Source organism: Furipterus horrens, unplaced genomic scaffold, assembly GCF_987537825.1.
Source record: "Furipterus horrens unplaced genomic scaffold, mFurHor1.1.pri manual_scaffold_11, whole genome shotgun sequence".
In the NCBI taxonomy this organism is placed as follows: Eukaryota; Metazoa; Chordata; class Mammalia; order Chiroptera; family Furipteridae; genus Furipterus; species Furipterus horrens.
In genome coordinates, this window is record NW_028327181.1 from 45,053,609 (window position 1) to 45,065,940 (window position 12,332).

At 53.2% G+C, this 12,332-nt stretch overlaps 1 protein-coding gene across 2 annotated transcripts in view; it reads left to right on the top strand.

Moving 5' to 3' along the window:
- The window catches only part of TOP3A (DNA topoisomerase III alpha), a 36,163-nt gene extending 27,654 nt beyond the window's left edge, over positions 1–8,509 (top strand). Inside the window, exons 14-19 of one of the 2 annotated variants that reach the window (XM_090257743.1) lie at positions 1,438–1,551; positions 1,636–1,801; positions 2,558–2,701; positions 4,629–4,751; positions 5,754–6,433; positions 6,728–7,810. In XM_090257743.1, the coding sequence (XP_090113869.1) occupies positions 1,438–1,551; positions 1,636–1,801; positions 2,558–2,701; positions 4,629–4,751; positions 5,754–6,433; positions 6,728–6,786 (1,286 nt within the window). In that variant the 3' untranslated portion in view covers positions 6,787–7,810. The other variant, XM_090257742.1, reaches the window with a different exon arrangement.
- The last annotated feature ends 3,823 nt before the right edge of the window (positions 8,510–12,332 follow it).

Genomic DNA, 12,332 nt, shown 5'->3' on the forward strand with positions numbered 1-12,332 from the left:
TTTTCTGAAACTTCTGGTTGTTTCTAGTTTTTTTTGTTTGTTTGTTTTTTAAAGGGGGGCGCAGGGAGGGAGAAAGAGGCAGAGAAACATCCATGTGCAAGAGAAACATCAATGTGTGGTTACCTCCCACGCCCCACCAATTGGGGGCCTGGCCTGCAACCCAGGCATGCGCCCTGAGTGGGAATCGAACCAGCAACCCTTTGGTTCATAGGATGGCACTCAATTCACTGAGCCACACCATCCAGGACTGGTTGTTTCTAGTTTTGAGGTAGTTGTGTTCCTTCTTAGTTGTGGAGGGAGATGCAGCATCTCTGTCTAGCCCTCCATGTCTGGTAGCAATTTGAATCACGTCATGAGCAACTGCAGCACGATGCTCCTTCTGCTCTAATAGCAGAAGCCGCGGAACAAATTTTGCCATGACACCTTTCATGCCAAGATCCTGTGTCAAAATATCAGACACAGTAATTTTAGAATCCCCAGATCAGCTTCTAGTTCTCACATTGATGTTTCTCTCCCTCTTTCTTCTCTCTAAAAATTAATAAAATCTTTTTTAAAAAAGAGAAGAAAGAAACTCCATACCCAGCCACTCCCCATTTCCTGTTCTCTCCAATTTCCCCAGCCCTAGGCAACCACTAATTTTTCTGACTCAATAGATTTGCCTATTTTAGACATTTCTTATAAATGGAATTATACAGTATATGTTCTTTTGTAACTTGCTTCGTTTACTTAGCATGTTTTCAAGGTTCATCCATGTTGTAGCATGTATGAGCACTTGGTTCCTTTGTATTACCGAATACTAGTCTGCATTTTTTCAGTTGGTGGACAAGTTCTTGTGTAGATATGTTTTCGGCTCTCTTGAGTATACAATCTAGGATCAGAATTGCTGGGTAATGGTGACTGTCCAGCCCTCTGAGGAAGCCCGGGCCTTTCCGCAGCAGCTGCACCGTGTTATGCCCCTCCAGCAGGGCATGAGGTTCCCGGTGTCTCCACGTCCTCACCAACACTCATTGTTATCTGCTTTTCATGGTACCGAGCCATGTGTACATGAAGTCATACTCCTTTGTGGGTTTGGTTTGCACTTCCCTGGTGGCAGAGCTATGTTTTCAAAGGCCCTCTCAGCCACAGTGCGAAGAATGGGGTGGGTGCAGGAAGAGACCAGAAACAAGACTGGGGGTTTGGAGTTGTAGATGAGGCAGTATGGGCTCTGGCTGTAGCTCTGACATGTGGAGTTGAGGAGAAAGACAGAGAAGGACTCCAAAGCTGGCGCTGACAGCTTTAGTGAGGGAGAGGTGAGGGGGCCGTTGTGTTTTCTGAGTGGGCCAGAGGTGAATGGAGGTGTCCTACCGAGAAGAGGAAATGCAGACTGGAAGGGGGCCCCCGGGACCCCAGGGAGGAAGGAGGTCTGGATTAGCCTGAGTAACGTGGAGTGGCTTTCAGGTACTGACGCCACGCATGCGGAGCATATCGAGACGATCAAAGCCCGGATGTACGTCGGGCTCACCCCAGACAAGCGGTTTCTCCCCGGGCATCTGGGCATGGGCCTTGTGGAAGGTGAGGAGGCGGGCGGGGCTGGGTCACCGGAGTGCCAAAGTCGGGTTGTCTGGGCTGTACGGGATGCTACGCTCTTCCCTGCAGGTTATGATGCCATGGGCTACGAGATGTCCAAGCCTGACCTCCGGGCTGAGCTGGAAGCTGATCTGAAGCTGATCTGTGAGGGGAAGAAGGACAAGCTGGTGGTTCTAAGGCAGCAGGTCCAGAAGTACAAGCAGGTTTTCATTGAAGCTGTGGCTAAAGCTAAGAAGTGCGTGCCCAGCCCCGCTCTTCTGCTCACAGGGTGCTTAGCGCTGAGGCCTGGGCCCTGACAGCTCCTCAGAAACGGGGGCTCTGGAGGCGGAGCCACGGGTGCCAGGTGCTCTCGTAGCCCCGCCCTCCAGCTGGTTAAGCCCCCCAAGCCCGTTACCTTGGCCAGTGGCCTTGTTCCCTGGCTCCTCCCCTTTGGGGTTTCCTCCTGAGTTTGGTTTGTTCCTTTCTATAGAGCTGTCCATATAGAAACAGTAAACAGAAGGACCTGGTCCAGTTATTCTGGGCTGTTGGCTTTAGAAATGCCATTCTCTTGATTTCAGCTCTGCCTTAAATTAGTATAGGCAGCACAGTTATATATTAATAAATCCAAGTGCTGGTGTGTGACCCGTTCTCTGGAGTGTGGGGAGGTGGCCATTTAGCAAGCAGCATATGTACTTGGTTAGAAATGTTTCCTACCCCACACCAGTTTTGAAAACTGCTTGAGCAAGTTTAAACTGAAACGCAGACAGGCACTTCAGGAGCGTTGCATGGGCCTGTGCAGGTGCATGGCGAGGCAGAGGCAGCCGCCCTGTAGCTGGGTCCGTCCCAGGAACTGCCCGCAGGCATGGGAGCCGGGGCTGCTCAGGCAGAGCGCCTCTCCGTTGGCCTCCGTTCTTTGCATCGGGCCTGTGGCTGACCAGCCTGCTGCCTCCCCAGGTCACACACATGTTGTATGCACATAAGGACATTTGCACATGCTTTGCTGTTTCTTCAGATTGGACGAGGCCTTGTCCCAGTACTTCGGGGAAGGGGCAGAGGTGGCCCAGCAAGAAGCCATCTACCCAGCCGTGCCAGAACCTATCAGGAAGTGTCCTCAGTGCAACAAGGACATGGTCCTCAAAACCAAGAAGAGCGGCGGGTCAGTGGCCAACTTCTGCCCCATCCACCATCCCCCACCACACTCACCTAGCACCCGCCGGGTTGGCCAGACAGCTTGTGCTAGGCCCTGACGTTTCGTTTGTGTCGTTACTTAAAGGCAGCTTGCTCTCACCAGCCCCAGATTAGGCATTGGAGATAGAAAGGTGGCTGGCGGGGAGCTGGTGTGAAGTGCGGTGGGATTCAGAGGAGGTGGGGGCCTAAGCGGTGGTGGGGCTTGTGTCATCTGTGGATGGTGCCTACCTCATCCAGTGTGTAGAGAAGGGTGGAGAGGCGTGAGCTTCACACCCAGGTGGGTCTGGGTTCAAATCCCCCTTCTACCACTTACCAGCTTTGTGCCCTGAAGCAGGTTACTTTACTCTGAGCCCCAACTTTCTTTTCCATAAACTCTGGACAGTGAAGTCTAGTCCACCTCACAAAGTTGTGGGAAGGGTGAGGATTCCATGGAGAGAGTCAGGGGTCTAACACAGCTGGATTTCTTTAGAGGTACTCACCAACAGTGATCTGCTTCTCTTGTTGTGGCCCCGAATTGGGTCTGAGCATCTTAAATCCCTCTTCATTTCCAACGCACTCATTCAGAGTGGGCAGGTACCCCAAGGCCCAGGCTGCCGGCCTGGCCTCGCTGCACACACCACCCTGGTGCAGGGACGTCCACAGAAGAAGTGGCGGGCATGGCTGTAGCCATCATTTGTCTCACGCCATCCCTGTGGCTGCGCGATACAAGGTGCTCAACAGACGTTCTTATTCAACTCCATCAGCACCCTACAGGGCAGGCGTTTTTACTCCAGCTTTCCAAGGAGTGGCAACCAAAGCTTAGCAGGTTGAGGGCTCGTCTACAGTAGGCAGCCCTGGGGAGCAGGGAAGGCAAGGCTTGACCCAGGTCTTCACGGCCCTTGGCCGCCCTGCCGGCCCCTCCGGCTGCGGTGCTATTCGCCTCTGTGCTGCGTGAGCAGGTGGTTTCCGGCTCAGAGACCAGGGCCTGGGGGCCGGCCCTGGCAGCCCATGGCGGGACACGCACTGTCCACAGGCGTATAAGCCAGTGCCGCTGTAGGCTTAGCCTGGTGCCCGGCGGCCATGTGTCAGCGCTTCAGAAGTGCTATCAATGCTTTTGTTCTTTGCCATCAGTGGGGGAATGGATTGGTAATCATTGGGATATAAAGGGAAAGAATCCTTGCTTTTGTATTAGTTCTGAGTGTGCTAAGTCCTTGAGTCACCCAGGTAGGGCTGGAGGCTCTTGTGAGATTTACCACTCCAGGCTTAATCTGATCACTCTCATTTCTGGGATTTTGGATTTGCTCTTTGAATAATTGGGGTTTTGGATTTGTTGGTTTGTTTTTCCTGGTCGGGGCATACCCAGGGGCATTCAGAGACTCTTATCAGTTGTGTGCGTGTAGGCTAGTCCAGCCCTGGAGTTTCACGACTGGAAGGCGTCGAGAAATGGCCAAAAAAAGATGTGGTGCAGGTGTTAAGAGTAAAGGCTCCCTCCTCAGACAGGGCGGGCTCTAGTCCTGGCTCCCTAGCCCTCATCACAGGCATCCTGGGGCGACCGCCACGTTGCCCCTCGCCGCCCCACGCTCCCGTGGAGGCTGACACTGGTCGTGGGGGCAGGGTGAGCGTGCTCGGCATGGGGCCTAAGCAGAGCCCTCGGGACTCAGGGCTGTGGCCTGAGGGCTGGTAGGTGGGTTGTGGCCGTTTCTCAGCAGAGAACAGAGTCAGCTGTAGCTGTTGGGTTTTTTTAGGGAGGTGGGAAGTAAACACAGGTTAGTGTTTCTAAGCCATTGTGTTACCGGTGTCTGTATCCATTTAAGTGTTCTCCAGACAAATGCGTGTCTTTAATCTGCTGAAGAAAAGTTTCCCCTGTTCCCTGTGGTCTGGTGGCTCCTGCCTAATCTGGGTCTCCATGCCCCCAGGTTCTACCTCAGCTGCACAGGTTTCCCAGCATGTCGATCGGTCGTGTGGTTCCCCAACTCCGTGCTGGAGGCCAGCAGGGATGGCAGTGTGTGTCCAGTGTGTCAGCCACACCCCGTTTACAGGTGAGCAGGGCGCCTGCACAGGTGGGGACACTCAGGGACGTGGGATCTGGGTGCCTCAAGGAGTGTGTTCTGTGCTCTGCAGCAGCCCGGTCAGCAGGCCTGCCTCGGTCCAGGTCCCACCGATGCCTGTGCAGGTTTGGAAGCCAGCCTTGCGGGCGGGCTCCCAGGCTGTCTTGGGAGGGAGGACCATGAGGGGCCCCCTTTCCTGCCCTCTCCTGCTGGATTGCCCAAGTATACGTGTATAAAAGGCCTTTTCCAGACTCTTCCAAAATGCCCAGAGTCCTCAAACCTATTGGTCCTAGGACCCCTTACATTTGTAAAAATCGTCAAGGAAGCTAAAGAGCTTTTATTGTGGGTTGTGTTTATTGATATTTACCATATTCTAAATTAAAATTTAGCTTATTAATTTTTCTATAACAGGCATTGCACACTAACATAGATAACATATTTTTAGGCTAAAATGCCTATTTTTCAGCGTAAAAAATAATAAGATTGCATGGGTTTCCATTTTTGCAAGTCTGATGTCTGGCTTCGTAAGAGACAGTTAGATTCTCTTATCTGCTTCCACAGCCAGTCTCCTGAGCTTATTGCATGTGTTGTAGCCTCTGGAAAACTACTGCACACACTGGGAAGAATAAGAGCACACCAGACTTACCTTCTTAAGCATTGTCACAAACTATTTTTGACCTCACCTTGAAAGGGCCCAGGATCCCCAGATGCCGCTGGAGCACACTCTGAGAACAGCTGGTACAGGGGAATGAACTTTCAGAGGCTTCTGTACTGTGATTCACGGGGGCCTTAGGTTTCATCTGCCTCCCGTTCTGCAACTCCTGCAGAGACCGGAGGGGCTGGGGGTTGGCTGGTGCGTTACTTGAGCTTCCCAGGGCCTGAGAATGCCAAGGGGAGACCCAGGGCTGGTGCGGCCCTCTGAACCGAGAAGACTCTTGCACCTGGTAGTAAATGTTTTTTGTTTTGTTTTGTTTTACCTTTTGGCCCTATTAGGTTGAAGTTCAAGTTTAAACGTGGTAGCCTTCCCCCAACTATGCCTCTGGAATTCGTAGGCTGCGTCGGTGGATGCGATGAGACCCTGAGGGAAATCTTGGACCTAAGGTTTTTTCGGGGCCCCCCCAGAGCTGACCAGGCAGCCAGCCAGCCCTCAGGCTACCTGCAGGCTAGCCAGTCCTCGAACAGAATGGACAGCAGCCAGCGCGGCCACCCCCGGCCTCCTGACACCAGGCAGACCAGGCCCTCGAAGGCTCCGGCCCAGAACCTCCCTGCACTCACCGCTGCTGCTGAGAGCAACTCCGTGACTTGCAACTGCGGCCAGGAGGCCGCGCTGCTCACCGTCCGGAAGGAGGGGCCCAACCAGGGCCGGCAGTTCTACAAGTGCCACAGCGGCAGCTGCAGCTTCTTCCTGTGGGCCAGCAGCAGCCGCCCGGGAGCAGGAGGGCCTCCTTCCTCCACAGCAAGACACCCAGGCGGCTCAGCAAACCACCCGCGCGGGTCTGGTAGCCCTGCTGGTGACTCTGGTGCTGGCACACCCTGCCTCTGTAGTCAGGCCGCTATCACATGGACTGTGCAGAAGGACGGGCCCAACAAGGGCCGCCAGTTCCACACGTGTGCCAAGCCAAGAGAGCAGCAGTGTGGCTTCTTCCAGTGGGTGGACGAGAATGCAGCCCCAGGTGAGGAGCACGCCTTTGCCACAGCAGCACCGCAGGAAGCGGCTCCGGGGCTATGTGGGGTGGGGCAGGGCCCTGCCTGGGACCAAGGGCAGGGTGAGGCGGTGGTGGGCGCGTGAGGGCCACTGGGTCCTCCCGCTCCTCTGCCTTCCCACACGCTCACTTGCAGCAAGGCAGTGAATGGCACCGTCTTCATTCCAAACCATAGGGTGTCTACCGGGAGGGTAGTGGCTTGCTGTGTGCCTGGCACTACGCTAAGTAGCCTGTGCTAAGATAGGCATCCTCCATCTTCACCAGGTAAGCGTGCGATCGCATTTTTACAAATGAGGAAGGCGAGGCCCCAACAAACACAGTGACTTTGCTCAGGGTCTCACAGCAACCCAAGACCCGATGCTCCTGGAGCCTTTATAAACCCTAGGACATCGTTGTCATCAGCCCCATTTATTCAGATGAAGAAAGTGGCCCTTGGGACGTCTAGGAACCTACCCAAGGCGACATCCACAGCTTGGGTCTGGCTCCTGGACATTGCATCGAGGTAGATGAGGTATTGAGGGTACTTTGAAATGGTCCCTGCCTGCTCTGGTACACAGCAGAAGCTTAATTAAATATCAGAATGACCAAAGGCCTAGTGGGGGCTGTCACAGAGAGCTGGTTCCAAAGCCCAGCTGTCTAGCCTTGAACAAATGACTTGGCCTCTCAGCCTATGTCCTCAGTAAGATGGGCACTTGCCTGTCTTTATCACAGTTCCGTCTCGGACCATGGTCCTAGCACACATGTCCTCGGCTCTGCACGCACAGGAGGAGCCCAGGAGGTGCAGTACAAGCGTAGGGCTAGCTGCCAGGTCAGAGGGCCTGGACGCAGCCCTGCTGGGATGGTCTCACTGGGAGTGTGGGAGCTAGTGCAGCCAGGCAGGGGCCGCTCATCTCCCCCATTGGAAGGGAGTGCGTAGCATCCAGCCTCCAGCCCAGCTGAGCAGTTGATGCTGGGTCATCAGGTGGTTGATAGTAAGAGGCCTGTGGGAGGATCCAGGACTTGGGTTTCTTTGCATGGAAGGTGGGAGCAGCTGGTTGGTCACTGGCCCATTGGCTTTGCTGCCCTACTCGTGACCTTAGGCCCGCTGCTGCTTGCTTTCCACTTTGGTAACATGTACAGAGTGACGCGGGGCCCTCATTACAAGAACAGTGTGCGGGGGCCAAAGCCTTTTAAGAGCAGGGGTTCAGGTAGTGACCCAAGGCGCGCTGATGCAGAGTGAGGGGAGCCTGGCCTGTGGGGAGGGGGTGATTGCGTACAGGTTTGGAAGACACCCTTCACCCAACACAATGTCCTGTACTTCCTTCCACTTCATGTGTCTTTCTGAACTTGGACTTGCCCTGACTCTTCCCACAGGGACTTTGGGGGCCCCACCCTGGCTGGGAGGCAGAGGAGGAACCCACGGACTAGAGTCCAGAAGCAAAAGAGCCCGGGCCAGTTCCTCAGACCCCGGGTCCACGGCCAAGAAACAGCGAAAATGCAGCCTTTGCCACCAGCCTGGACACACCCGTCCCTTCTGCCCTCAGAACAGATGAGGGCACGGGAGAAAGGGCCACTTCCTCAGAGCTGTCCCTGTATCTCAAGAATGAGCTGTGTTCAGGAGGACCCGGCAGCCCTTCACTGCCCAGAGGTGGGAGCATGGGGCTGCTTTTGGCATCTGGCCTGCCTTTGTGAAGGAGTCAAGATCCAAAGTGTTCTCTCAAGAACTCCTCCTCTGTTGGACAGTGACCCTCTGCCTGGGACTCCAGAGTGACCATGGCCACTGCTGAGAAGTCAGAGAAGCTGTTCTGAGACCCTGCAGGGGTTGTTGCTGTTAGCGCCGTGGAGAAGCAGGCGGCTAAAGCACTTAGCGTTAGAGCTGGCATGTCCCGCAGCTGTGGCCTCTAGGGCTTCCTCAGCCTCCTTGAGAGACCCAACACTCCCCGTGCAGGCTCTGAGAGGCCAGGAAGGAGCTGCTCCACAGACAGAAGATTTATTCCTCTTTATCTAGAACCATTGTGGCTGGGACACTCCCAGCTAATGTGCCTTAATAAAGAATTTTACCCTTTACTCAGTGCATGTGATGCAGTGTCTGGTGAATGATGGCAGGAGCAGTGGGTGGAGACCAGCCAGTGCCTGAGGAACCCCTTGCCAGCCCCAGGCCCTCTTGGTCTTCCCTCCTGGCCCCTACCCTTCCTCGCCATCCACGTTGCAAATGGCCAGCCCACTTCCTGCAGCTCCACACACAGCTGGTCCTACAGGGAAGATAGCGGGTGCAAGATTCACAGCACCCTCTCTGCCACGCCTCCAAAGGTTGCCACATTCCTTATTGCCTTTACGAGAAGCTTGTGAATAATATGGAACCGTGTTGGCTCTGTTGTCTGGTTTAGAAGGTAAGCAGAAATGGGGTGTGAGTCGTCCATTCACATCGCTAGCTGGTGAACAAATGGACTTTCCTTAGGTCTTGGGACTCCCGGTGTCATACCCTTCAGGTAGACCACTAGCTCTGCTCTGGCTGGATAGCAGGGTGGAGGAGTTTTTTAAGTGCAGATAAAGGCCTGGAATCATCCCTGGAGCACCTGATCAGTGGGTATGTGTCATGACCTGACATTTTGTGGGGTTTTGGGCTCCCCTCAGCCCTGGAAACCACCAGCCCACTTTCTGTTTCTGGTTTTACCCATTCTGAACATTTCATATAAATGGGATCATACGGAATGTCACCTTCTGTGCTTAGCATCTTTCACTTAACATAGTGTTTTGCAAGGCTCATCCATGTAGAAGCATGTCGGGCCTTCATTCCTTTTTTATGACAATGCTATTCCGTGTGTGGATGGACTGTTCATTCATCAGCGGATGGACATTTGGGTTGTTAATTACTTTTTGGCTATTGTGAATAGTGCTGCTACGAACATTCATGTAAAGTATTGGAACACCTGTTAATTCTTTTGGGTATACATGTAGGAATGGAGTTGTGGGTCATGTTAATTCTATTGAATCACCAAACGATTTTCCACAGCTGCTATACCATTTTATATGCCCATCAACAACACAAGAGGGTTTTACTTCTCTACATTCTTACCAATGCTTGATATATATATATATATATATATATATATATATATATATATATATATATATATATATATTTAATTATGGCTACCCTAATGTGTGTGAAGTGAAATCTCACTGTGGTTTTGACTTGCATTTCCCAAATGACCACTGACATTGAGCATCTTTTTTTGTGCTTGTTGCCCATTTGTGTATCTTTAGTCATTTATCTGTTCAAGTCTTTTGCCCACTTTTCAACTGGGTGGTTTATCTTTGTTGTTGAGTTGTGGCTCTTTATGGATTCTGGATACTACATGTATTTGTGGGTTACAGTCTTTCTATAAGTATCTAGGCCACCAGCTCAGGTCCCGACGCCCCACCGACCTCAGTGTCTTTCCCACTGAGCCCTCGTGGTCTCATCTGGAAGAACACACTGTTCGTGGACCAGAGGCTTCCGGGTGGCGGGTGACAGGCCCGCCTGCAGTGCAGTCTTCCCAAACAAGAGCCTGGGAGGGAACATCCACGTTGCCCGATGGGTCAGTCAGGCCAGCAGCATTCAGTGCACCGAGAAGCTGATCCTCCAATGGTGACCGGAGAGGTCTGAGCCCACCTCCTGTGGCCTGCACAATGAGGGCTGAGGGTAAAATGAGCCCCCTTTCCTAAGCCTGGCCCCAGCCGCAACTAGGATCCAGGCCATGTCATTGACACTCCATGTTTCCCAGCCACCCTGCTCCCCTGAGGGAAATGAAGGCTCTGATGAGTAAATGCCTTTCCCGGCCAGCAGCTCAATGGGAACAGAAACAGTCTCTGCCTCCACCCTACACCTCAGAGCTCTTGGTGCATCCGCACTGCTCTCCACACCAAGGAGAGAGCCACCTGCTGTCCCTCAGAGCGGGGGAAACCTGGCTACTACCTCTCGGGCATCCCATGGCCCCTCTGCCTGCCCCAGTCTGGAACGCAGCAAGAGCAGCCGCCCCGCACCACTGCTGTTGCTGGAGGGAACCTGCCTCCGCTGCTCACTGCGCCGGGAGCAGTGGGAGCTGAAAGCTAAGCCCCACCCGCCCTGCAGCCGGCCACTCTCCGGGCACTGACATCAGCCACCAGCTCTGGGGCGCTGGGAGGAGACTGCTACCCCTTGGGGTGAATTCACAGCCACCTTTCCTTTGGGGTCTGTTGCAGCCCACAACTTCAGCTGTTCAGAACCAAGGATCTCTGACTAGAATACAAAGCTCAACTAGCGAGCCAGGGGGTGTGCCACTCACTTCCAGTGGTCATCCCTGCTAGGGACATACGTACACTCCACCCCTGCCTCAGGCCACCCGTGTCTACACTGGGAGGTGGTGCTGGGGGCAGCCTAAGAGTCTGGCCTTCCTGCCCATGTGAGGCCCCAGACAATTAAACTGTTGTCTTGGGACCTTGGCAGCAGCGCAGAGATGGCCCAAAACGCCATCCTGAGTCGTTTGTGTTGGCCTTTGGAAGACACTGGGTCTCATCCACCACACCCTTAGTTTCCTCATTGAATTAGATGCAGCCAAATTGTAATGTTACTGGGGTTTTGTGTTTTCTTTTTATTTTTTAAGATTTTATTTACTTATTCTCAGAGGGGAAGGGAGGGAGAGAAACATCAATGAGCGAGAAAAGCATGGATCAGTTGCCTCTCACATACCCCCAGCTGGGGACCTGGCTTCCAACCCAGGCATGTGCCCTGACCAGAAAACTGGTGACCTTTCACTTTGCAGGATGACACCCAACCCACGCAGCCACACTGGTGAGTCAGGGTGGGCGGTTTTTAAACCTATTTTTCTGATTAGAAAAGAAAAATATACTTTTGAAAAAGGCAAGTGTGTCATGTATGAGGGTGAAGGCCCCTTGTTTTAGAACAGGGCAGAGGTGGAGCAGTGGCTGGGATTATGGGCTTCAGGGTGAGCTGTGCCTGCCCCTGCCCCTGCGCCCAGCACCCTTCCCACACCTGGAGGAGCTGATGTCTGCTCTCCGGGGCTCCAAGCCTGGCCCAACAGTTGGCTGAGTCCCAGGTCTTCAGGGGAAAGGCCTGTTTGAAACCAAAAGTCAGGAAGCACTTTCCTTGTGTGGCTTGTATGCTTGCTCCAAGGCAGTTATTCTGGAGGTAGATTCTGGCTCGTGAAGGTCCTCAAACCAGGTGGCTCCAGAGCAGACACTGAATTGGCTTCATTTTTCCTCAGCGTGCACCAGGGCACAGGCATCGCAGTGGGGAGTAGATGCTGCACTTCCATTTCCACTCCAAGTAGTAAGATGTCATGAAAGGAGATGAGACTGCACGATGGGACAGTGAGGCTTGCTGCTAGGTGGAGCGGAGGGCCACATGCCTCCCTGCTGAACTCAGCAGTTTTCCCCTTTCCACTGCAGTTGGCCAGTCCCTTCAGAATGCAGTTTGGCCGGATGATTCGGGATCTGAACGTTTGGATGCTCTCTGTTCTCAGGAATCCCTAATGAGAAGTTTGTGTGTACAGAGACTTCCTTCAGGGCTTAAGACTGAAACAACTGGACAGACCAGCTCTAGGATGACTGACTGGTTCTGCCACTTGATAGAATATTGTGCAGCTGTTTTCTATTTTTTGTGTGAGCAGCTAAGTATTTCTTATGAATGAATTTACAAAAAGGATATGTTTAATCTATGGTAAGAAGTATTCTTGAGTTATGTGGGTGATGTTTTAAATTTGTAAGTTCCTGTTTCCCATTTTTTTAAAGATTTTATTTATCTTTAGAGAGAGGGGAAGGGAGGGAGAAACAGGGTGAGAACATCAATGTGTGGTTGCCTCTTGCGCACCAACTGGGGACCTGGCCTGCAACCCAGGCATGTGCCCTG